Raw genomic sequence first — 25,849 nt, forward strand, 5'->3', positions numbered from 1 at the left:
GAGCAATCCTAGGAACATCGAAAAACAAAACAAGCTAACAAAAACAGCATGGCACCATCAAACTCTGAGGTAGACAAACCAAGTCTGAGGAGAAAGATTTGGCATTCTATTATTGGAAGGGAAGGAAACTGGAATTGTTACATTAGGGTTGGATATCAGCAATAAGTAAACAACCCATAACCTACACCACTCCTTTGGAAAGAGGACTTATCCTCCCTGGTTGGGTCAGGATAAAGGAGATGATCTTTAAGCTTCTTAACTCCACCTGAAAAGAGAATGTAAGCCAGGGGAGTGAATGGATTTCAAAATACCATGGTCAACTTTCCTCCTGAAGGTCAAGTTTACAGATAGCTTAAAGGATTTCTTAGATCAATATCTATAACCCTTTTTCTCCTCCCTAGCTTTTATAATAATAAAAAAACCTGTCTAGCTCTATATGATTCAGGTCTATATTAAAATGGCTTCTAGGACAAATTTCATTTTAATAATAATAACAATAATAATAACAATAATAATAACAACAATAATAACAACAATACAAATAATTTTTTTATTTCTGTTAAATATCGTTTGCTTTTCTGTCTTTTTATATTTGGAGGGGGGAATCCTAACCTAAAGTGCGTCAAAGCGACGTCAACCCAGTTGTGCTGTAGGCAGCGCGGAGGCGGCCATGTTCGCGTCAATGGGAGAGTGAGAGTCCGGGTGGCGTGTGGTGGAGTCAGGCAGACCTTCCCGAACCGAGCCTCCACCTCACCGGCGCCAGGCTTGTTCTCTGCCCCACGTTTCATGGTCACGGACGGGTCGCCAAGCTTCCACCGCCCAGGAATGCCTCGCGAAACGAGGCTCTAGTTGGACCATATGATGCCTTTCGCCCAGCCACAGGATTCCTGGCACAAAATGGAGGTGCACAGCGTTAGTAGTGAGGTACGTGGAGTGTGCTGTTATGTATCACTCTCGTTTATAGAGCACTCCAGCGTTAGTAGTGAGGTACGTGGAGTGTGCTGTTATGTATCACTCTCGTTTATAGAGCACTCCAGCGTTAGTAGTGAGGTACGTGGAGTGTACTGTTATGTATCTCTCGTTTATAGAGCACTCCAGCGTTAGTAGTGAGGTACGTGGAGTGTGCTGTTATCACTCTCGTTTATAGAGCACTCCGTGGACGTATAAAACTAGTGTACGCGGTGCGTTTATCTGGCCAGTCCGCTCCCGCGGGTCTGGGCTGTCTGGCTCATATAGCGACCCTCGCTAGCCTGTTAGCAGCAGTGCGCTAGTTATCGGGTTATCCGCTCAAACAGCGCGAACTCGCTGGCAGCTAACGCCGACTAGCGTCCCCGGCTAACGCCGACTAGCGTCCCCGGCTGACGCCGACTAGCGTCCCCGGCTGACGCCGACTAGCGTCCCCGGCTGACGCCGACTAGCGTCCCCGGCGTCTCTCTGCATGTTCTCTGTCGCCTGTACAGGTAATAAGTTTTTACTTCGTTGTGAAGTTCGCTACTGCGGGCGTGTCGGCGCTGTAACGGCGGCCACACTAAGCTGGTTAAGTCTGTCGGACTGACTGGGTCGGGTGTGTTCGGGGGCGTGTGGCGGTTCTGAGGGGAGGTGGGTTAATTCTCCCCCAGTCAACCAGCTGCACCACTCACTTGTGCTAAGCTAGCGAGGGAGCTAGGCTAACGCTGGCTAGCTGCCCTCATTCACCACACGGCTTGTGAACGTCCACTGTAATAATTTAAATCATTTGCTGAAGTGTTTGAATAGTTTCGTTGTTCTTTATATTGCCGCTTTTGAATGCGGTACATCCAGGCCCAGAACAGTTCGAGTTGATTTTGAGTGTCCAGATGACTGGCTGTCAACGCGTCACCCAGTCGGCTAGCTAACCTAGCTAGGCGGCTAACGCTAGCCCGTGTTTCTGTTTGTTCTTCCGCCACTGTGTGATCGTTTGAACGGCGCAATGTTTCCACCTGAAGCGTCCTGGACGTTAGGACGGTGTGGTCGGGGACACGGCGGCGTGTCTGTGTCTCCCGTGTCCCCCGCCAGCTGCTCCTGCTCCCCGACACAGCCGGGTTCATTCACACCTTTGCAGCCAGTTTGCATTTTTGAATGTTTCACGTTTTTCGGTCCTTTGTCCCTCTCGAGGTCCCTAGATGTGTGTGTGTGTGTGTGTGTGCGTGTGTGTGTGCGTGTGTGTGTGCGTGTGTGTGTGCGTGTGTGTGTGCGTGTGTGTGTGCGTGTGTGTGTGCGTGTGCGTGTGCGTGTGCGTGTGCGTGTGCGTGTGCGTGTGTGTGTGCGTGTGTGTGTGTGTGTGTGTGTGTGTGTGTGTGTGTGTGTGTGAGTGTGTGTGAGTGTGTGTGTGTGTGTGTGTGTGTGTGTGAGTGTGTGAGTGTGTGTGAGTGTGTGAGTGTGTGTGAGTGTGTGTGTGTGTGTGTGTGTGTGTGTGTGTGTGTGTGTGTGTGTGTGTGTGTGTGTGCGCTCAACACTTGGTTATAGCAAATCTAGGAGTTTGTCGCAAACAGATGAGCAAATGTGTCCGTACTGCTTATCAGATTATATATATAATCGGCTTTACAGAAAGGCTGAATAAGTATATTCGCTTGATGCTCACGATAACGCACCAGGACCGGTGTGCGTGAGTCATCCCAGAAAACGGCAATTAAAACTGAATCTAAAAACAATGTGAATCAAATCTGCATCCGTACTTTGAGATTCATTATGAGTGCAAGACCAGGCTACATAACATTGGACCCATTTAATGAGCAGCTGATTGTCAAAATGCCTGTGGACAAGATGAGGAATGATGTGGAGAGGTCTGGAGGAGATTTTTTTCCCCCTTTCCAGAGACCATCTTGGGTGCACACGGCATTTCCATTCAGTGATCATGATTAATGGTATGAGTCATCCTCTTGAGGGATTGAGCAGAATGCATTAGACTGACTTGCAATGCTGTTAATAGCCCAAAACAGGCATGCAGAGGACTGCACAGTGTTTCTACGACTCAGGAGTGTTGTTGTTGTTGTTGTATATTGTTGACCTTAAGGCCTGTATTTACCATTGTCATTTAAAAGCTATATGTTCCACGCCAGTCAGTACTATTGTGGAAAAGGACCTATGTTTAGATACTTAACCGCTTACAGGGTTGTTTAGGCTGAGTGGCTAAGATGGCCTGTTTCTGCTGAATGTGGCCCTAGTCAGTAATTACTATCTTGTGCCTGGCACATTTGTAAACATACACAGTCGGAAAATGTGATCAGAGGTGAATCGTTTTAGCAGTTTCGCCTATGAGGCTCTACTTGCACTGCAGTCAGCTCTAAGACATACAGGGAAGGAGAGTTAATCTCTTTCAAATCAAAAGCTTTAAAAAATATAATTTTTAAAAGAAAGCTGCGTTGGCTCCTTTCTCATAACTGGTCCAGTTGGTAACATTTACATTTATGATCTTAGTTAGCTTATTTATTTATTTAGCCCACCCCACTATCCCCGCATGTCCCACCCCTGGGCGGAGTCGTGGGTGGAGGGAGGTGTTAGTGCCGCTCGCTCGCTCCCACGCGGACGGAGGGGGGGGGGTGTGGAGCCGTGGACACTCCACTCCTCTCCCACGCGCCCCCGCAGTATGACGCACTCGGAGCAGCACTGTCGCTAAGGAAGCAGCGTTGGACCGCCAGCACTCACTGCAGAGCCGTAGGGGGTCTAACTCTCTGCTTCCTCTCACTCACGGCCCTCGCAGTGAAATATTCCAGAAGACCGATCGGCAAACTAAATCCTTCCATGATCCACACTGCAGGAGACGCAGGGAGGCGTCTGGTCTCATGCGCCGACTGGTCCCTCCCACAGGAAGTTCCGGTTTAATGGTCATACTGGCATGGTGAAGTTTGTCTGGTGTAAGGGCTGTTGCACTGGCTAAAGTTGGAATTTGGATCTTTCTAGGTCAATGGGCTTCAGATCATGGATGAACCGATGGAAGAGGGGGAGGCCTTCACTCACTGTGTAAGTAGATCTCTGTGTGTGTGTGTGTGTGTGTGTGTGTGTGTGTGTGTGTGTGTGTGTGAGAGAGAGAGAGAGTGTGTGAGATGCACGCAGGGCGTCTTTCTCTTGATGTTGTCATGACAGTGTGGTGATCAGGCGTGGGTGGTCTTTCAGCGATGCCACTTCCGTGTTTGGGTGTTGGCTCTTGGCTTTTAGTGGGCAGGAATCCTCCCAGGTAAATGTGCTGCATGGGTTCACCAATATTTCTGAAATAATGTACAGCAACCTTAAGTAGTTTTTTTTCTTTGTCTTTACCTCTTAAAAGCTTCCAAAGCATCACTCTCCATACCACATCTAATGGATGTTGTGTATTTGTGCATCTGTCGTGTGTGTGTGTGAGAGAGAGAGAGAATAAGAGAACATACAATAGCGGAAGGTCAATTCTCCATACGGTTAAGCAGATTAGTGTTCCTTAGCAGTGCATGCCTGTTTTTAGTCTTCAGACCTGCTCTCAGCTGTGTTCAGCCTGGCCAGCGGAAGCCTCTCCTGTTAATACCACTCAGGATCATTATTGTTTGTGCTGGTTTGATGTTCTTCTGTCCTTCAGGAGAGTGAAAGGTGCTCACGCCGCCAGTAGCCGGCGCTTATCTCTGTCTCCAAGGTTACAGGGGTCCACGGAGACCCCATGTGTCCCGCTTCCTTGCTTGGGGCTCTGTCTTGCAGGAGCCTGTTAATTACCCTGGCACCCGTCATTAAGACCCCCTCACCAACAGATTCAACCAACAGGGAATAGTGAATCACGCCGTCCTCCAAACACCAAGGATGAGGCGGGAGGGTGTGCACACTCACTTAACGTCCGTCTTCAGACGTCCGTGGTCCTTCACATCAATATCAGGTGGCCCAAATGTCATCCTGGGAGAATACGACCGTCGTTCAGGAATGAGAACAACCGTTTTCATGAGCTGCCAAATATCTTTCCACTTTGCCCACTCGTAGTCGGTTCAGGGCTTGACGGGATCTTCAAAGTAACAGTCTGCTGAATAAAAAAAAAAAAAGCCAGTGCGACCAATGGCAAACGCTTGCGAACAGCTCATTAATGTGATCTCATTTGCATACTGCTGGCCGCCCACGCCCCCTTTCCCCGTCAGTCTAAGCAGTCTCAGAGTTGGTGGGCAGCACGGGGCTTTAACGGAGGCGTGTCTCTGCAGGACGAGGGCGTGTACAAGGAGATCCCCATAACGCACCACGTGAAGGAGGGCTGTGAGAAGGCGGACCCCTCACAGTTCGAGCTGCTCAAAGTGCTGGGCCAGGGCTCCTTCGGAAAGGTGAGCAGCGCCGCCACGCCCCCCCGGGGCCTCGCCTGAGCCGGGGCACAAACACGCATCCCTGCAAATTCTGACATCTCATTTCACAAAATGTCTGTAGAGGCGGGGTGTACGTGTTAAAAAATAAACGAGGTCTGTGTGGGTGGGACGGGGTGGTAATAAAGGTGGAACAAGTTTCTGTGCTGGCTTCCTGATGAGCCGTTTATGATCGTCTTACTCACGACATCCACTGATGTATCATCCAGTTTTGTAGGAAGAACTCGTAGGTGTACTGTGTTCAGTTGTCCTCTAGACCTTCATCGGTGCTCAGGAACACTGATGGGTGCTTAACATCCTCTACCGTGCCACTAACACATCACCGGCACTGCTGGGTTGAACATGGCCTGTCACCCAAATACTACCCAGTAGGTAATGGTGTTGTGGTGAAAACACCTTAGTGATTAATGGGGTTGATAAGTCCGATCCCGGTTTTCCTGCGCACCCATTTAGATAATCCATTCCAGTTTTTGCTAGTGAGAGTAAAATCCGGTCCGCATTTTCCAGCACACCTTCAGCACACGAGCGTAGTTTCTGCCCCAATTTAGCTCTGTGGCATCTCGGGCCATGTAAATTTGAAGTTATAGGTCAGTTGTGTGGGATTATTTTACCTTAAAGGATGACAAAGATGAAGAGGTAGAGTGCAACATATGCCACAGTAAAGTCAAGCATTGTGGTAAAGCTGTAAGAACTTTTAATACAACCAATCTAATCAAGCATTTAGCGAAATACCACCATAAACAACATGACGAGTTTCTAAAGAAAACCGAAGACAAAAAGAAAGGTCCTACACAACTAACACTGGCAGAAACGTTTGAATTGAAGGGAGTGTATAGATGGGGATGGAGCAGCAAAGTGTGGAGTAGAAGGCATTTTGCTTTTAATTAGTTTACAATATGTGCACGGATTTTTTTTTAAGCTTTGGTTTACACTTGTTCAAGAGCACTGATGGATGTTAATGTTAATGTTAATAATAGACTATTTTCCACTCAGGTTGTGTTTTTTTAAAAAAATATAATTTACAATATTATTTGCACTTGTGGCTTTTTAATCCTTGGTTTACTGATGCTATTTCTGTTTGTTATTTAATATTTTGTCTATTTTGAGTTTATTAATTGCTAAATAAACAGGTCAGTTTCTCCTTACCAACCATTGTGTATTATTCAAACACACCTAATTCAGCTGGCTACTTGTTATCAAGAGTAAAACGCTTTTCAACATGAGTTTGACAACAAAGTAAGTTGGCTAAATAACTTTAAACTTTAATACATGCTCGGATAGGCCGGTATCGGCCGATATCGGTATCGGATCGGAAGTGCAAATAAATATCGGTATCGGATCGGAAGTTCAAAAAGCTGGATCGGGACATCCCTAATACATACGCTATGATATGTAAATTCAAAGGCGTATATAAGACGGGCACCTAATTATATCGGCGCAAGTGCAGAGAGGTTGGGTTCATTCATAAAAAACTAAGGGGCAGCTGAAGGTGTGGTTGTAATAAACGTAACCCAGACACACAGTTCATCGTCATTTTGGTTCCCCTGTTCTGAAAAACGTGATCCAACTCCTAATCGTCAGGGAAGTTGAACAGGAAACATTGAAGAGGTGAACCTGGATCTGCTGGTGGAGAAGGTTCTCTCATTTAGGATAAGAACGGTGTGTCTGTTCCTGCATGCGTGGTTTGCTGTCCTCAGAGCGACGCCGAGGTTTGTAAGGCCACTTGTGTTCTCCCTCAGGTCTTCCTGGTGAGGAAGATGATTGGTCCGGATGGCGGTCAGCTATATGCAATGAAGGTCCTCAAAAAGGCGTCCTTAAAAGGTGAGTGATCCTGCGGCCTCCACGAACGCTGCTTTGATGGCGCTCTCTTCTGGTAGGCACCAACAGGCACCATTTAGCTGCATCCTCGCATTGATCAGCTCCATTGGAGATTCAGGGTCCAAAACTGGAGCTCCTTGTTGACCTTCTCCGTCTTGTTGGCAGTGAGGGACCGGGTTCGCACAAAGATGGAGCGAGATATTCTGGTGGAGGTGAACCATCCCTTCATTGTGAAGTTGCACTATGGTAAGACGGGCATGACCTGACTGCTCTCTGCTTTTCTGTCTCCGTCTGTGTCTCTGGTATCTCTGTCTGTGTCTCTCTCTGGTTTCTCTGTCTGTGTCTCTCTCTGGTTTCTCTGTCTGTGTCTCTCTCTCTGGTTTCTCTGTCTGTGTGTCTCTCTCTCTCTCTCTGGTTTCTCTGTCTGTGTGTCTCTCTCTCTCTCTGGTTTCTCTGTCTGTGTGTCTCTCTCTCTCTCTCTGGTTTCTCTGTCTGTGTGTCTCTCTCTCTCTCTCTGGTTTCTCTGTCTGTGTGTCTCTCTCTCTCTCTGGTTTCTCTGTCTGTGTGTCTCTCTCTCTCTGGTTTCTCTGTCTGTGTGTCTCTCTCTCTCTCTGGTTTCTCTGTCTGTGTGTCTCTCTCTCTCTCTCTGGTTTCTCTGTCTGTGTCTCTCTCTCTCTGGTTTCTCTGTCTGTGTGTCTCTCTCTCTCTGGTTTCTCTGTCTGTGTCTCTCTCTCTCTCTGGTTTCTCTGTCTGTGTCTCTCTCTCTCTCTCTGGTTTCTCTGTCTGTGTCTCTCTCTCTCTCTCTGGTTTCTCTGTCTGTGTCTCTCTCTCTCTCTCTCTGGTTTCTCTGTGTCTCTCTCTCTCTCTCTCTGGTTTCTCTGTGTCTCTCTCTCTCTCTCTGGTTTCTCTGTCTGTGTCTCTCTCTCTCTCTCTGGTTTCTCTGTCTGTGTCTCTCTCTCTCTCTCTGGTTTCTCTGTCTGTGTCTCTCTCTCTCTCTCTGGTTTCTCTGTCTGTCTCTCTCTCTCTCTCTGGTTTCTCTGTCTGTGTGTCTCTCTCTCTCTCTCTGGTTTCTCTGTCTGTGTCTCTCTCTCTCTCTCTGGTTTCTCTGTCTGTGTCTCTCTCTCTCTCTCTGGTTTCTCTGTCTGTGTCTCTCTCTCTCTCTCTGGTTTCTCTGTCTGTGTCTCTCTCTCTCTCTCTCTGGTTTCTCTGTCTGTGTCTCTCTCTCTCTCTCTCTGGTTTCTCTGTCTGTGTGTCTCTCTCTCTCTCTCTCTGGTTTCTCTGTCTGTGTGTCTCTCTCTCTCTCTCTCTGGTTTCTCTGTCTGTGTGTCAATTCAATTTCAATTCAAGGTGCTTTATTGGCATGACAAATATTGCTTCATTTGTATTGCCAAAGCCTGAACACTTATAATATTAGTAACACTAGATAAAAGTTGGGCTCACAACTCTAAACATTACAAAATTGTTAAGGAGTAAACAACAGGTAAAATTAATATATACATACACATAAATACATTTCCCTAATTAAATAACAAAATCAGAAGTTGAAATCAAATAATACATGCATAAGGGGGTAAGAAGGGGAACCACATGTATATTTACATACATCAAAGACGTGTGTGTGTGTGTGTGTATGCGTATATGTGTGTATGTGTGTGCGTGTATGTGTGATCACTCACTGTCCCTCTCCCGGTGGCAGGCCATGACGTATTGTGCTGCGAGTGTGCAGCAGTCTCTGTGCTCTCCTAGTAGGTAGGGGAGTTTCTCTAGATCAGATAGGCTGTTGAATGTGGGGTGTTTATTGATGAATTTTATGTAAAATTTGTTTCGAATATCAGTGAATTTTTGGCATTCTGTCAGGAAATGCAGCTCTGTTTCAATTTTACCTATCTTGCACTGTTGGCAAGTTCTGTTTTCCTGGGGCACCCATGATCTTCTGTGCCTGCCAGTCTCTATAGCCAGGTTGTGCTGGCTGAGTCTGTACCTCGTCAGGGTGGTTCTCAGTTTCAGATCAGTCACTGTGCTCAGGTACTCTGCCACAGTGTACTGTCTCTTTAGGGCCAGATAACATTGCATTCTACTTTGTGATTTTGTCTGGTTTTCCCAGTGTTCTGTGTATGTTTCTCTCAGATTAGCTGTAATGTTGTTGGTTCTGATCAGATTGGTCTTGATTTCCTGGTCCTGAATCTGGTGAGTGTTAGTGTGTGAGTGTGTGTTAGCGAGTGTTAGTGTGTAGTTCAGGACCAGCTGAGTGAGGGGATCTTTGTTCTCTTTGCTCAACTCCTGGTACTGCAGGGCTTTATAATGGTATGAGTGGGGGTCACTGTGCTTCAGGTGCGTCCAGAATTTGATTGCCCTTTTGTGTATTTTTATCAGTGATGGGTATTGGCCTAATTCTGCTCTGCATGCGTTGTTGGTGGTGTTCCTGTGGACCTTTAGGATATTTTTATAGAATTCTGCATGCAGAGTCTCTGTTGGATGTTTGTCCCATTTGTCAAATTGTTGATTTGTAAGCAGACCCCACACCTCGCAGCCATAAAGGGCAATTGGTTCAATTACAGATTCAAAAATTTTTAACCAAATTTTGATTGGAATTTCTGCAAAGATTTGTCGTTTTATGGCGTAAAAAGCCCTGCGAGCTTTACCTCTCAGTTCATTCACTGCCTGATTAAAACTTCCTGAAGAACTTATTTTGATGCCTAAATAATTATAGGTTGAGGAGTGTCTAATTTCCTCTGAGCCTAATCTAAATCTAGATTATCTAGATTTAAATCTAGTGTCTCTCTCTCTCTCTGGTTTCTCTGTCCGGTGTCTGTGTCTCTGTCGTTATCTCTGTCTCTCTGGATGGAGTGAGCTGGGGGTCATTTCGTATTCTGCACGACTCCGCTCGCTCCCCCATCCAGTCTGCTGCTGTCATTTATTTAAGGTCGCCACTTTACCTTTGTGTGCTGGAAACAGCATGTTTGCCTAGTCACATCCTGCAGGCCACTCCTCTTTGTTTAATTTAGCGCTTTGGTTGAGTTTACCATATGGCAAGAGTGATTGAGGGAATATGGATACCTGTGTGTGTGTGTGTGTGTGTGTGTAATTCAGTGTTTTTCTTCTTGCTCGCAGCCTTTCAGACAGAAGGAAAGCTCTATTTAATTTTGGATTTTCTCAGGGGTGGAGATGTATTTACTCGCTTATCCAAAGAGGTAAGCATCCCCTTTTCTTCCGCTCTAACCTTTAATAACGTTCTTTGCTAGTCGTGCTCCCTGGTAAATGCCAGTGATCACCCCACCACACCCAGTGATCACCCCACCACACCCCCACCCAGGGCCCACATGCATAGTCCATTATCTCGGCTCCAAGACAGAGACTTGAATCATTTCCTGCTGTGTCGGTGGTTCCACAGACCTTCAGCACGCGTGGGCTGGAGACTGACACGTTCCACCTCCGGTTTGATGGATAGATTCACTGTGTGGTTTGTGCTACAGTATAAACAGCTGCCTCATTGGGCTCCTTACAGGCCCTTTTGTAATGTGTAAAACTTATTAAACTTTCACCATCTGAGAGTTTTCCTCCCTATGGCTTTATGGAACAGGCATGTTTTCCCCAAAGAACATCTCTTTCAAACACTTCAACACTTCAAAGGCCTATTTACACTCTCACCACAAACCGAGACGAGGCTTAGAACAGGAGCCGCTATTGTGGGTGTTCTGGAAGTGGCTGGCCTGTGGGCCCTGACCCCGGACACTAAAACACTACACCGTGTCTGCTGTGAAGGCCAGGTGTGCCAAGATGCCATTCAGCTCTCCGTAGTCCCTCAGGACCATGGACAGCGCCCTGCCAGGGCGCCCGGCAGGGGCTCTTACGCCTCTGCCTTGTTTCTGGACTTTCTCCTCCATAAATGACCACCGGAACCATCTCCCTTCAGCCACGAACGGCACACTTGTGTGACATTCCTAACTGATGCGTTCAGTTATGCAGCCCACGTAATCAGAGACCAGCGTATGCTGTAGCCCAGCGCTAATAGACCAGTTGAGAGACAACGTCATGATTACGTCAGTGGCAGATGCTTGAACATTTGATGGATTAATATGAAATGGCAAAACAAATGACCTTCACTGTTCTAGAGTACCATCACTGAAGACGCCCTGAAGAGGCCAAATACAGATATTTGAGCTCTTAAAGGGACAGAGCGCTTCACCACATTAGTCCTGCATTGGCCTTGCAGCATGAAACAATATTAAGAAAAAATGACAAAAAATTAAGTACAATTCTAAAACTGGAAATAGTAGTAGAGATCTCTATTTCTCTTTTTACATTGTCCTAACATGCATAAAAACGATGAGAACATTTGTACTAACACAGCCGTGCAAATGCGGTTTGCTCCGAGTATAAAAATCCAAAACAAATCGAGGCATTACAGGCCTGAAACCCCATTGCAAAGGATTGAATTAAATACTTAAAGATGTGTGCCTCGCGGTTTTTTCTTTCGTATAGACGTAGGTTTATTTTCCCCCACACGGTATGTGAAAATATCCCAACTCGCACCTGAGCCGCTACGCTGAACCCACTGCCGCCCGTGAAGCTCCGCCCACCAAACCCGATGTCCCTGTCACACACACACACACACACACACACACACACACACACACACAAGCGCTGCCTAGCCGTCCTCTATTCACACAGCCAAAGATTGTGTACACGTAGCTCTTATGTACACAGAGCCCAATTGAAAGTTATTTGTCATATCAAATGGATGCAGGAATGTATGACCAAGTTTATGTGAGGGTGCAGTATTTTAAAATACTAAACTGTTTACAGTAAACTTCCATATAACTTTCAGGGCTAGAGTGTGATTTGCGTTTTCAACACTATCTGTTGCAGCTAAATAATCACAAGTTGGCCATTGTCGTGTTTATTTATCTTAAACCCAGTGCACCTTTTTATGCAATTTGTCATGTCTTTGTTGAATATCTCTGTATGGAGCTTTGTTGTTGTTGTTGTTTACTGTGTAATCTGTAACAATAACTTCTTTTCTCTTGTTTTGTGTGACCATAGATGCTGTTGTTGATCTTTTTGTTTTCTCCTTGTTTTGTACAAAGATGAGAGAGTAAATCTGTCCAGTTCTTACTAGGTTATGTTTACAGAGGAGGATGTGAAATTCTACCTTGCAGAGCTGGCCCTTGCCCTGGACCACCTTCACAACCTAGGCATTGTTTACAGAGACCTGAAGCCCGAAAAGTAAAGTATCCCCCTCTCTCGCTCTCTCTCTCTCTCTCTCTCTCTCTCTCCTTCCCTTCCTCCAGTTAACACTGTTTCTTTTTCCCCTCTTGCACATTCTCTCTCCTTTTTTTGCTCGCTCTCTCTCTCTCTCTCTGTCTCTCTGTGTTTGGGACTCGGGTGTTTCTTAGAGAAGCATATATATATCAAGCCTCTCCTGTCACTAGGGCTGGGTACCAATGGACACTAGACTTTGACACTAGAGTCTATGCCAGTATCTTGAATGCAGTACTAATGCCCAAATGAAATCTACTTTGCATGAGGGCTCAGTGTAAATTAAAATTGCTTAGTGTCAAACATCTAGTAATTTAGAGAACAACATAATTATGAAAAATAAAATTGAATTGATATATTTTAAAGCTTTTAGTGTCTCCAAAATTAAATGGTATTTTTCAGTAGTGTTAGTGTTTCATATTTATTTGCTGACCTATTCTAAACTTCTAGCTGGTTGTCAGTGTAATTTGCTTTGTTGCGTAACGTCTGTTGTGTCTTTTGCTAGAAGCAGTTGTGTAGCCCACAGCTGGTAGTTTCTCAGGAATCTTATCTGAATACGAACTCTTTAGATATTACTGAGGGCAAATATAAATATAAAATTGAAGAGACAGTCTGAATTTACACATTTAAGTTCAGAGTGGAACTATCATTTGCAGAAGACACACCTTTTGATATGATTTAACCCTCCGATTCAGAAGGTTTTGGTGTGAGATGCCTTTCTAGAGAAATCTGACCACTGCATCATAATTCAGTGATATGAACTAGATGTGGTCATGTCTGCACTACAACAACAGCCATATTATCTAGTGCTAGCCAAAATTATCAGTGAACTTGCATGTAACTTCTAAATATTTATATATTTTGCTGTTAATGGTAAAACAGTTAAATTTTGAATTATATTTATTAGTTATTTTGGTAAACTTTTGCGTTAAAACTCCTGGCTTGTGCCGTCGTGTCTCGTGCGTTTTCGGGCGATGTTGTCGTCTGGTGTCCGCTACGCTCATGTGAGGATCCTTCAGATGAACTGTGACATTCACCACTGTGCCTTACTGGTTAATGGGGTGGTGGTCAGCTACTCTGTACCAGGTTGCAAAATGTTCTTTAAGTGTTTATTGGTTGCCAATGCCAGCACAGGCATGTGGAAATAAAACCTGCTGTTGGCGTTAGTCGAAAGGCTGAAGTTATAGGCTAGTGTCAACTAAAGCCCGTTTCCTCATGCACATTAATCTCAATTGAGAATTCGGTTTTGTAAGACAAGTAATCCATGAGTAATAGTTTATTCTAAAACACAGTTTAGGCCAAAGCAGTAGGCCTATAGCAAAATTTTCACAAAATAGTTCACGTGTTGCGTGACATTGAGCAACATATTGCCAAGCATTGTTGAGTATTTGTTAAATGCTTCACACGTTTGGGTGCTGGTACTGTTAGGAACAGCTCAATGCTACATTTGTCTGGGCTCATTTCACACCAAAACACTCTGACTTTTTCATCTAAACCATAGAATGCAAATTTGGGATTCCCTTCCATACAAGGCAGGCTTTTGTATAGCACACAGTGGCAATTCAGTGCCTTTTACAAACAGAAATATTTGAATAACAAAGTTTATTACACCCCGAGATCTGTCACCTTCATAAAAATTACATGCGATATAAAAGGAAAACAAATAAAACCAAACAAAATAAAATTTGTGAAATGAAATATGACAAACCAGAGGTGATGCGGTGAGTGTTTTGGGCCCTGCAGGTTGGTACCCAGCCCCGCCCCTGGCAGAGGGGGTGGTAAACCCCGTACACACCACACCCAGTGAAGGGTCACTGTGCTCTGCAGAGACTCACGCCTCGGTGCACACACCCTCGTGGAGTGCCCATTTATTTTTGAACACTTCGTTGTCTCACTGCTTTCTCTCACTCTTTCTGCTGTCTTCTACTGTATAATTCAAAATGCAATGACATAATGGGATACAGTCAGTTTGCTGTGATTGTTTTGAATTTTGTCTGTTATTCTTTCTTTTTTTTCCCTTTATTTTTCATTTTTTAGCTTGTGTTTTTATTGTACCCATGTATTTGTGTACCTGTATTGGAGAATCTGATTTTAATTTTCAGCATTTTGCTTGATGAAGCTGGACATATAAAGTTAACAGGTACGCACCGTTCTCTCGTCGCTGGTTGTCGTTTTGTGCACATACATACATGCATGCAGATTGATCAGCGCCTCGCTGCATGCGAGTGACACTCGGACGAATCACGCCTGGACACGTTGTCGTGCTGGACCGCTCGCCTCTTTTTGGTGACCAACGCACCGTTTGCGCTTCTTTCAGACTTCGGACTCAGTAAAGAATCAGTAGACCAGGACAGGAAAGCGTACTCGTTCTGTGGCACGGTGGAGTACATGGCACCCGAGGTGGTGAACAGGAGAGGACACACTCAGAGTGCCGACTGGTGGTCCCTCGGCGTTCTGATGGTAGGAGTCTCAAACCCGTCACGCGTACGTCACTTTAATAAAAGCCCGCACAAAATTATTAATTTTTTTCCAAGGCAAGTCAGTTTGTTTTTTTTGTTTTTTCTCTCTCCTCTCCTTTTTCTGCTAGTTTGAAATGCTGACAGGGACGCTACCGTTTCAAGGAAAAGATCGCAATGAGACCATGAATATGATCCTCAAGTGAGTGGCACAAGAATAATACTAAGAATCGTCAGATCAGCAGTGTGATATGATGAAGGAAATATTGCCCTTGCTACCAACTGAATGAATGAATCAGTGAAAGTTTAATTTTGCCTTTTATGCTTTTATTACAAAAACTCATAAGAGATTAAAACCAGTTACACAGTTTCGCCAAGTCAGTCAGTTGCAGCTTAAAGACTGTAATAGGTATTATAGGTATATTGGCACTTGTAATGATTTTTTTTACATGCATTAACTGACTTGATTGATTTGATTGACTGTCCTTTTTTTGTAACTCTTATCTGTAACTTTTTGTTACTTTAATCAGAGCCAAGTTGGGGATGCCACAGTTTTTAAGCTTGGAGGCCCAGAGTCTGTTACGGATGCTCTTCAAAAGAAACCCAGCAAATCGTTTAGGTAAGTGGGCCGCGGTCTCTGCTGATTCCAGACCAGCGCCGGACGTCCAGCTCTGTGCTGTGCACTGCAGTGTCCTGTTTGTCTTGTCCAGGAGCGGGTCCAGACGGCGTGGAGGAGATCAAACGTCACGCCTTCTTCTCCACCATAGACTGGAACGTGAGTGTCTGCTGCTCAATCTTCTTGTCAGTAAATGTTTGTCCTCCACACACGGGAGACGCAGTGGGGCAGGACACACAATGGTGCACGCGTCCCGGGGTGCACGCGTCCGGGGTTCACGTGTATCACGTGTAGGTGCCTTTAAATTTGCCCGAGATTCTTGGCAAATGTTTGAAATTCTGTGTTCTTCTCAGAAGTAGGTCGCAGAATTTATGTCGCAGATTAATATAACGGTTAATTTATGTATATTCTTTCACCTCCACTCCTTTCGTGAAAGGGACATTTCAAAATCGTGGTCATAACATGCTATTATTTCAGCTACAATTAGCTAGGCTTTCATCGTTATTCTCACACTCTTTGTGTGTGTGTGTGTGTGTGTGTGTGTGTGTGTGTGTGTGTGTGTGTGTGGACACACTCTCATGTGTCCATATGTGTGCGGCAGCCCGGTAGGCAGAAGGCCAGCTCTGACTGTGTTGCGTTAATGGCCACAGCGAGGAGTGTTTAGGAGCCAGCGCTACTCGATTGACCGTGAAGAGGCAGGAAGGGCACTCCCGGAGAGAGTAACCCGCCAATCTGCCCCTGCCCCACAGCGCCCCCCCCCTCCCCCACCCGTCGGCCCATTCTTCTCGTGAGGCTGCCCTGACTCGGTCTGAGCAGGTGTGGGCAGGCCCCACCACCCACAAAGCTCACTCTGTCCCTGCTGTGCGGCGTACCGATAGGGGAAGACACAACGTCCTCGGGAGGGAGGGAGAGAGAGAGAGGGTGACTCAAACAGCAGCTTTTTTGATCTTATCTGTTTGCACCTCTGTTGCATACAGAAATTGTACCGGCGAGAGCTCCAGCCTCCGTTCAAACCAGCGGCAGGAAAACCAGACGACACATTCTGCTTTGACCCCGAGTTCACGGCCAAAACCCCGAAGGGTACGTGCTCCACCGTCGGCTCACCTTCTTTTCCTCCGCCGACACCAGGCGGATGTTGTCCAACCTTTCCCCCCCTCCACCCACTCCACAGACTCTCCAGGCATTCCTCCGAGCGCCAACGCCCACCAGCTCTTCAAAGGCTTCAGCTTTGTAGCGCCGGCCTCCCTGGAGGAGAGCAAGAGCTCCCCTCTGGTCAACATCCTCCCCATCGTGCAGGTGAGCCCAGCGAGACACGCCGACACGCACGAGAGGGCTCGGATCAGAAGATCCAGCAAGTTCTCACTGCTAAGACAGGAGTCAGGAATGAACGATGACGTACATTTAGAGAGCAAGACTAAGTGCATTTGTTAGTAATCATTAAAAGTGCTTTATGGGCCTTTGAAGCTTTTTGCTTTTCGTGCCGCTAGCGGAGGCCCACTCCACCACCCGAGCACAGAACAGTGTGTGTGAGTATGTGTAATGGGCAGAGGTTGTAAAACTGGTATTTAGATTTTGGCCTCGACCCAGCCCAACTTCTAACGGATAAATATTTGTGTGTGCATCATTTTAATTTCTCTCATCTCGAGGAGATTACCGAGGCGCGTAATCTGAATGGGCGTGTATTCCTGCAGTCGCCGTAGAGATAATCTGAGCTGTTAGGTACACGTCTGTCTCAGTTAAGTAGTTCAGCCCATACAGACCTTAGTAATGTTTCAGCCCTTGAAAGTTTGTGATTTTGAGTTCACTACCAATGACTTAAGTGTGGCCTGAGCCACATTATCTGTTCAGTACTCATGACTTAAGTGTGGCCTGAGCCACATTATCTGTTCAGTACTCATGACTTAAGTGTGGCCTGAGCCACATTATCTGTTCAGTACTCATGACTTAAGTGTGGCCTGAGCCACATTATCTCACTTCAGCACAGCTGAGTTTCCGTGTCTGCTCGTCACTCAGAGTTCACGTTTCCCACATTAACCTCCTGCTGTTTGCTTCCTTTGAGCAGATGTCCATAATAACATTACCATGGCGACTGTGTTGTTTGGTAAAGGCGTGAGATCAAAACCTCCCACACTTTGATCTGCGCGGTGTTGTCGGTGGAGGTCTCGCTGGCGTAGCCGCCTGTGTCCCACTGTTCCTACCTGAAGAAACAGCGTTCAGCTGTAGAGCAACTGGTTCCACCGTACACCTTATGAGGCAGTAAAAATTTTAGAGAGAAGAATTGAATAAACTCTGTGCCGTGTCCGATAGTAGTTATGGATATTTAGTCATGTCAGTATAATTTTTTTTTTTGGCATACTGTGAGCGTTCGTCCTTCTTGAATCTCGGACCACTTGCATGTGCCATAAATTCAGTTATAGGAAGTTTCTGTTTAAAATGAGAGCAGCATGGTAACAACTGACTGGATCAGTCCAGTGATGTTGAAACACATCTTCTGTTCTGTTGACTCCTTCCTCCTGTGTAAACACTGACCTGTGCTCATAGCTCCGTTCATTTTATTAGCAAAAAACCCATAAGATCCTGAGGGGGGGTGGGGGTCAAACGTGTCGTGATGGTGTCCGTGCCCACGTGTCCCGTCTTTGGCCACAGATGGCCGGCGGCGCTCAGTTCTCCGACGTGTACGAGCTGAAGGAGGACATCGGCGTGGGCTCCTACTCCATATGCAAGCGCTGCGTCCACCGGGTCACCACCATGGAGTTTGCGGTCAAGGTGAGAGGCGCCGCGCTGAAGCAGAGAGCCTTTCTAAGGAGGAGTGGGAGGTCTGGGCATTTGCCTGTTGTAACCAGTAGAGGGCAGTGAAATCCCAGCAAATGTTGGAAACAGTTTGCAGTTCGTGAACTCTGTCGGGTGGTTCCACATTCGTTTATTTATATAATTTATATTAATCGTAATAAAAAAAGAAATATGTATACGATTCATTTAAAGTGATCCCAGTTGTGATTTAATGTTTCCCTGTTGGAGTAGTATTCAGTTTTATACAGTTGGACATTTTAAATATAAATGAAGGGGCCACCTGAGACAGGTTAAATTTGAAGTTTTATTATTATTATTATTTATTAAGGATTGAAGTTTTCGTTAGCCTTGATCTTGCCATTTCATACAGTTTTACTCTGTGAAATACTTAATGTCATTAAACTCTGCTGTTCTGGGTGGGTGCTGTAAGTTTTTAGGTGTGGGTCGTGGTGCTGATGTCTGTGTGGTCCTGATCTTTCTCATTTAGATCATCGACAAAAGCAAGCGAGATCCATCCGAGGAGATCGAGATCCTCATGCGGTACGGCCAGCATCCCAACATCATCACGCTGAAAGACGTGAGTGCCTGGCCCTGCTGCCCTACTCGTAGCCACGCCCCATGGCCCTGCTGCCCTACTCGTAGCCACGCCCCATGGCCCTGCTGCCCTACTCGTAGCCACGCCCCATGGCCCTGCTGCCCTACTCGTAGCCACGCCCCATGGCCCTGCTGCCCTACTCGTAGCCACGCCCCATGGCCCTGCTGCCCTACTCGTAGCCACGCCCCATGGCCCTGCTGCCCTACTCGTAGCCACGCCCCATGGCCCTGCTGCCCTACTCGTAGCCACGGCCCATGGCCCTGCTGCCCTACTCGTAGCCACGCCCCATGGCCCTGCTGCCCTACTCGTAGCCACGCCCCATGGCCCTGCTGCTCTTCTCGTAGCCACGCCCCATGGCCCTGCTGCCCTACTCGTAGCCACGCCCCATGGCCCTGCTGCCCTACTCGTAGCCACGCCCCATGGCCCTGCTGCCCTACTCGTAGCCACGCCCCATGGCCCTGCTGCCCTACTCGTAGCCACGCCCCATGGCCCTGCTGCACTACTCGTAGCCACGCCCCATGGCCCTGCTGCCCTACTCGTAGCCACGCCCCATGGCCCTGCTGCCCTTCTCGTAGCCACGCCCCATGGCCCTGCTGCCCTACTCGTAGCCACGCCCCCTAGCCCTGCTGCCCTACTCGTAGCCACGCCCCATGGCCCTGCTGCCCTACTCGTAGCCACGCCCCATGGCCCTGCTGCCCTACTCGTAGCCACGCCCCATGGCCCTGCTGCCCTACTCGTAGCCACGCCTCTGCGTGTCTCCTGGCTGTGAGCATGTGAGAGCTCCCTGCTAGGACACACCCACTCACTCTGTGTGTGTGTGTGTGTGTGTGTGTGTGTGTGTGTGTGTGTGTGTGTGTGTGTGTGTGTGTGTGTGTGTGCATGCGTGCTCGATCCAGGTGTACGACGAGGGCCGGTTTGTGTACCTGGTGACTGAGTTGATGAAGGGCGGCGAGCTGCTGGATAAGATCCTGCGTCAGAAGTTCTTCTCGGAGCGGGAGGCCAGCGCGGTGCTGTACACCATCACCAAAACGGTGGACTACCTGCACTGCCAAGGGGTGAGCCAGCCGGGCCCTGCGCCCTGTCCTCGCGCACGAGGAACTTCCCAGCTCGAAAGAGACAACGCATCAAATTTAGGTCAGGGCACCGTACAGATGCGCACCAAAACGCAACAGGGATTTATCTGACCCTGCGTGGTTTAAGCCGTGAACCTGGTGCTCCGTTTCTTTGACTGCTCTCTGCAGTGGTGGTCAGGGCTCGTGTTCAGCACCTGCAGGATCCAGGTGTTGTCTCTGCTCACCACCATGGGCACAGACTGCCCGTCTGATTAATGAGTTTACTTCACTGTTTCTAAATCTGTAAACAAAGTTGGTACCTTTCAAACCTCAAGCAGATGTTTCAGAAGTTGTTACACTCATGTTCATGCTGTATATTTAGCAGACATAAGATAGCTACTGTAGGGGTGAAATTCAGGCCCGGCCTCCCCTCGCTATGTTGCCTTTCAAGCTCTCTCTTCACGTGCAGGTGGTCCACAGAGACCTGAAGCCCAGCAACATCCTCTACATGGACGACTCGGGCAACCCGGACTCCATCCGAATCTGCGACTTTGGCTTCGCCAAGCAGCTGAGGGGCGACAACGGCCTGCTGCTCACGCCGTGTTACACCGCCAACTTTGTGGCGCCTGAGGTGAGGCTCCCCTCGGCTCCCCAGACCTCCCGTCAGCTCCCAAGACCTCCCTTTTGGCTCCCTGGACCTCCCCCAGACCTCCTCCGAATGCACCTCATACACCTCATACCCCCCCCCCCCCCCTTCTTGTCTAGAAGTAGGTCAGGTGGCCATGGTTCAGTCACAGTGGGTCTGTCCGTCTAGGGCTTAAGTTTGTATATGAGGCAAACTCAAATACATACAAGATCTCATGTCATCAAGAGGTCATGTCATAACATTTGGAGACATTTTGCCATCCTTGGTAACGTGTGTGTGTGTGTAGGTTTTGATGCGGCAGGGTTATGACGCGGCCTGTGACATCTGGAGCCTGGGGGTTCTTCTCTACACCATGTTGGCAGGGTGAGCGTAAACCTGCTCCCACACAGAGAACGCAGATCTTCAGAAGACACCTGTGAACGGGTTCAAACAGCATACATTCATGACCACTCCAACGAGTTCAGGTTCCCTCGCAACCTGTTTAACTTGAGTACATCTGAAGAAGCGCGCTTATTCCTACACGTAGCAGAGACACTGGGGCACACAAGCCCACTTGTGCGTGTGCTTGAATATCGCAGTGCGATTTGGTCTTGCTGAACAGCCAGCCATCTGAAGACGAGGGCCTTGATATCCCCCGTGTGCTGAAGACGAGGTTACCAAACCTGCTTCAATACATTGTTACTGTTAAAAATGCACTTTCAATAAAGTGAGTATTGGAAAAATTAATTTTGCTGCTGAATGTAACTACTAAAGTAACTTGTAATGTAACGTAGTTACTTTTAAAATCAAGTAATCAGTAACGTAACTAAGTTACTTTTGAAAGGAGTAATCAGTAATCGGATTACTTTTTCAAGGTAACTTGGCCATCACTGGTGACAACACTTAATTCCCCGTGTGCTTAAGACGAGGGCCGTGATATTCCCTGTGTGCTCATACACCGTCCTGTTGACTTCAGATGTGTTTTACCCAGAGCCCAGACCTCTGCAACTGCAAGTTACACAGTTTGGCAGATCGGGCAGATCGGAAGCTACTCTGACACCACCTCCTCCATCTGTAATTTCTCCTTCTGGAGAATGTGCTCTCCTAAGCTAGGTTTATACTTGACATAATCGCGGTGGCTCCGCCCGTGCGTGAGGGCCTCGTGTGCTGGCGATTCGCGAGGTCGTGCACCTCTCAAATTTTGTAACTTCGCGTTCAACACGCTTATTTATACATATAGGCTACTTGTAATGATTCGAAATAATTTGCTTTTTTATCAATTTTTTTTAATGGTTGTTTATTTTCAAAACGCCCAATCTTAACATCTTCACGTTCTCATGTTTCGTCCTGTAATTACAAGAGGCTCGTATTTGTTAATGTAATTCAGGAGAACTGTTCAGTCAGACAGATATTTGTTGTGAAACCAAGTAGTTACAATTTCAAGTACTTTAGCCTAAATTCTAGCACTTTGCAAACCTGGAACACAATGCAACATTAAAATTTGTCAGGCAAATGGTCCTTCTCCTGTTTTTAAGGGGTGTTTCTTTACAGTGTTGGGAACGTTACTTAAAAAAAGTAATTAGTTATAGTTACTCACTACTTGTTAAAAAAAAAAGTAACTGAGTTAGTAACTGAATTACTCTATAATAAAAGTAACTCGTTACCAGGGAAAGTAACTATTTGCGTTACAGTTAAAAAAAAAAGTTATATGCCAATGAATAAGGATTTTTTTGAAAAAGCAGTTTTTACAGTCAGTTGAAATTAGTAGATCAGAAAGGTGTTTAACGTTTATTTATTGCACATCCACAGACCAGTGCTGGATAAAATCCTTTAAAATCCCAAATCTTTGTAAAAAATAAAAGCAAAAGTAAACAGTTACACTATATAAAGTGCATTTACATCTATCAAATTAAATTAAATTATCTCAACCTGAGACATCTGGTTTGTTCACAACAGAAGTAAACTTAACAATAAAACCTATATTCTTAATTAAATAAATCAAATACCCAGTCTGGTAGACATTCAGGAACTTCAAGTATTTTCTTAAATAATGTTTATATCGCCACCTTGAAAATGCAAATTTTTCTTCGGCTTGCTCCTGACCCGCCATTTCTGCCTCTTCACGTTTGTGTTGTCACTGGAGTGTTTCGGCGCTCGTGTAAAAACACTGGCTCTGATTGGCTACCATAACGCTGCCTTAGCCAATCGCTTACTGACTTGTTAAGTTAAACAGGTGTTATACAGAGAACTGTGACCTATCGAGATCTGTTACTCCTCACTTACCTGGGCAGCGGTCCGCTCGCATTACTGTTAGTATATCAATATATAGTAATGCACCGCTTTTAATGACCAGTAACGTCAACGGCGTTGTAACGACAGGAAAAATAATTAATTATATTATCCCGTTACTGACAAAATGATGCCATTACCTAACGCCGTTATTTTTAACGGCGTTATTTGCAACACTTTCTTTATACTACCGCATATTGTTTCGGAGACCACTGCAAAGAATGTGACACGCCAAGTATAAAGGCCTCCGCCGTTCGCACGAGGTGTGTTGATTTGTCACTTGTGAAAGTATAAGGTCGCATCTTACAACTAAAGTGTTGCCCTCCATGTATGAAGAAATTGTTTTTTTTTTTTAAGATATTTTGTAGGATAGAGTTTAGTTTAAGGCTCTATTCTATTATTTTGTACATGACTTCCTGTATTTTTTTATTATGTATTTTATGTTGCACATTGCTGTTTTAATAGTGTACATTGCTGCTACCAAAAAAGTCACTAGATAGCATGTAGCTTCTGTGACCTCATTTTTATTATTTGTTTGTTTTTGTTGTTTTTCACTGAGAACAAGATTGTTACATTGATCTTAAATTATTTAAATTTGACCATTAGTGCCTAATGTGGTGTATTACAGATCACTTGTATCAAACCCAACTTTTGAAATTAGTCTAAATTTACAATATCTTATCTAAAACTGGCGTAGGCCTCTCTGCTATAAAAAAAAAAGAGAAAATCGAGAATCGAATCGAATCGTGACCCTAAAATCGGAAATAAAATCGAATCAAGGATTTAGAGATCTGTGACACCCCTAGTTTCTGTGTTTTCTTTTTTTTTTTTTGTTGACTGCGTCTCATTTATTACTGTTTATGTATATAAAATAGATTTATTGCAGTTTGTAGTGTACAGTGCTGTGTTCTTTAAATGACTGGTTGACTACTGTAATCACAATCTTTAAAATCACCAAGGAAACGTTACTTGGAGGGAATTAATACTATTGTTCACACCAGTAGGACCAGCCTTGCTTTATTTTAGCTGTTTAACAGGAATATTTCCCTGTGCTGTACTTAAGAGTAGCTGCAATATTTATTGTTCAGTGTATTATGTAAAGAAAGCTGTTTTACATACCTTCATTATTATTTGAAAATCACTGTGTGAGACTTGAATGTTCTTACTGTGGGGGTCTGTGCAGGTACACCCCCTTCGCTAACGGCCCCAACGACACCCCCGAGGAGATTCTGTTGCGTATAGGCAGTGGCAAATTCTCCCTCAGCGGAGGCAACTGGGACACGGTGTCTGAATCCTCGAAGGTGAGCAGCAAGCCTTTCTCCCACAGTCCTTTGCTCTGAAAGGTTTGGGTGTGGACCGGCGTGGCCCAGACTCTCCTCTCGCCCACAGGACCTTTTGTCTCACATGCTGCACGTGGACCCTCACCAGCGTTACTCCGCCGAGCAGGTGCTGAAACACTCGTGGATCGCCTGCCGAGACCAGCTGCCCCACTTCCAGCTGACCCGGCACGACGCGCCCCACCTGGTGAAGGTAACGTCCCCCCCCCCTCTCCAACCCCCATCCAGCGGCGAGGGTCCCGTGTTCGTCTGCACACCCGCGTCAGCATGGGTTTGTTTTTTTTTTTTATCGATTGTTACCGCGTTTCTCCTGCAGGGGGCGATGGCCGCCACATACTCGGCGCTGAACCACAAGACCTGCCAGCCGGTCCTGGAGCCCGTGGCGGCCTCCAGCCTGGCCCAGCGCAGGAGCATGAAGAAGCTCACATCGGCCGACATGGCCTGACCCGGACGGAGCAGTGTCCACTGTGTACCCCTCCCCACACGCTCCATCCTTTCATCGTTAATTTATTTACATGTCCCCGTTTACGTCCTATCCACCGTATGGCATCCCCCCCCCCCCCCCCCCCCCCCGCACCCCCCACCTGGACTGCAGACGCCCTACATCAGGGAGGCTGTGTGGTGAGTCGATGCTGAGACACCCCCCCCATGGAAACCTGCCTGGGCTGCAGTGACCACTCTCGTTCTGTTTGTTTCTTTCCTCTCAATCGTTCTTTCCTGCCATCAGTCCCCCTGCAACCCATTTTATTTCACTTTTTCTTTTCCTCTTTCCCCGCCCAGTAAAAGAAAAGAATAAACCCCCTACGAGACGTAAAGAAGCACCAGCACCTATTCTGTCACTGTGACTGGCCGATCTGAAGCTGCTTTAAGTGAAGAGCGTTCCGCCTTCTTTCCCCCAGTTTGGTACGCATGTTTCTCCCCGCCCCCCGTCAGCTTTGGGAAGACCCGTCTCCTGCCTCTCGAGAGTTGGTCACTTTGGTTAAGGCGGAAGATTCCGGACACGGTCCTCCGAGCACTGGCGTCGGCGTAGGGGGCCAGACCCGCATCCAAGCCGCCTGCCGTCACCTGAAGGATCTCGAGAGCAGGAAGCGTCTTCGAGCTTGCCGTGCGTTACACGTGGAAGTTCAACACACTGGAGCGATCGCCAAACGCCCCCGACAGCTCTCGCAACGCCGAGACTACCGTCGTCGTGTTGAATCTGTTTAAGCACATTTGCACTGAAGCTTGGTTGTTGCTTTAGCTCTTCTGTTTTAAGCCCGTAACCCGGACAAGCCCCGCCCTGTTTCTTTTGCCCTACAGCCGTTTGAATAGCCCTTTTATTTGTGATGAACGGGAAAAAAAATAAGCTAAAGGAGGAAAACAAACAAACAAAAAAAAAAACCATCAAAGGTCAATGAACAATGAATGTGGAGTTCTCACTGTTGGGGCACTCGTTGGATTCAGTGTTATTGCAGGAGCTGAACAGTAGTGAGCTAAGGCTCATGGGACAGGGTGAGAGTCACTGCTCCCTGAGTGGCTCCATTCACAGAATAACAAGGAGATATATATATATCTCATTTCCATAAATATCTCTTCAAAGACATTGTGGAAATTGTATCATATTGTATTTATTTCATTTAATTTTTAAAATTCTATTTTTCTTTCAGGTTCTGTATATATTGACATTAAAGATCATTATTGACATGCGTTCAGTT

The 25,849-nt window shown here is 46.5% G+C and overlaps 1 protein-coding gene across 4 annotated transcripts; it reads left to right on the top strand.

The window, feature by feature from the left end:
* The first annotated feature begins 666 nt into the window (after window positions 1–666).
* On the top strand, window positions 667–25,584 carry rps6kal (ribosomal protein S6 kinase a, like). Of its 4 annotated transcripts, none has more exons than XM_077022692.1 (22): window positions 667–924; window positions 3,919–3,978; window positions 5,166–5,282; window positions 7,058–7,139; window positions 7,302–7,382; window positions 10,248–10,327; window positions 12,256–12,362; window positions 14,498–14,535; window positions 14,713–14,855; window positions 14,983–15,053; window positions 15,382–15,470; window positions 15,562–15,626; window positions 16,445–16,547; window positions 16,639–16,763; window positions 18,114–18,233; window positions 18,745–18,834; window positions 19,749–19,907; window positions 20,374–20,535; window positions 20,837–20,913; window positions 24,002–24,119; window positions 24,208–24,348; window positions 24,472–25,584. In XM_077022692.1, the coding sequence occupies exons 1-22, from the start codon at window positions 859–861 to the stop codon at window positions 24,598–24,600; spliced, it is 2,223 nt and encodes a 740-aa protein (XP_076878807.1). In that variant the 5' UTR covers window positions 667–858; the 3' UTR covers window positions 24,601–25,584. The 4 variants fall into 4 exon arrangements, with proteins under 4 accessions (XP_076878807.1, XP_076878808.1, XP_076878809.1 ...); XM_077022693.1 differs by lacking the exon at window positions 667–924 and adding an exon at window positions 1,055–1,111; XM_077022694.1 differs by lacking the exon at window positions 667–924 and adding an exon at window positions 1,206–1,460.
* The last annotated feature ends 265 nt before the right edge of the window (window positions 25,585–25,849 follow it).

The sequence above is a fragment of the Brachyhypopomus gauderio genome, chromosome 11 (genome assembly GCF_052324685.1).
Source record: "Brachyhypopomus gauderio isolate BG-103 chromosome 11, BGAUD_0.2, whole genome shotgun sequence".
NCBI classification, from domain to species: domain Eukaryota; kingdom Metazoa; phylum Chordata; class Actinopteri; order Gymnotiformes; family Hypopomidae; genus Brachyhypopomus; species Brachyhypopomus gauderio.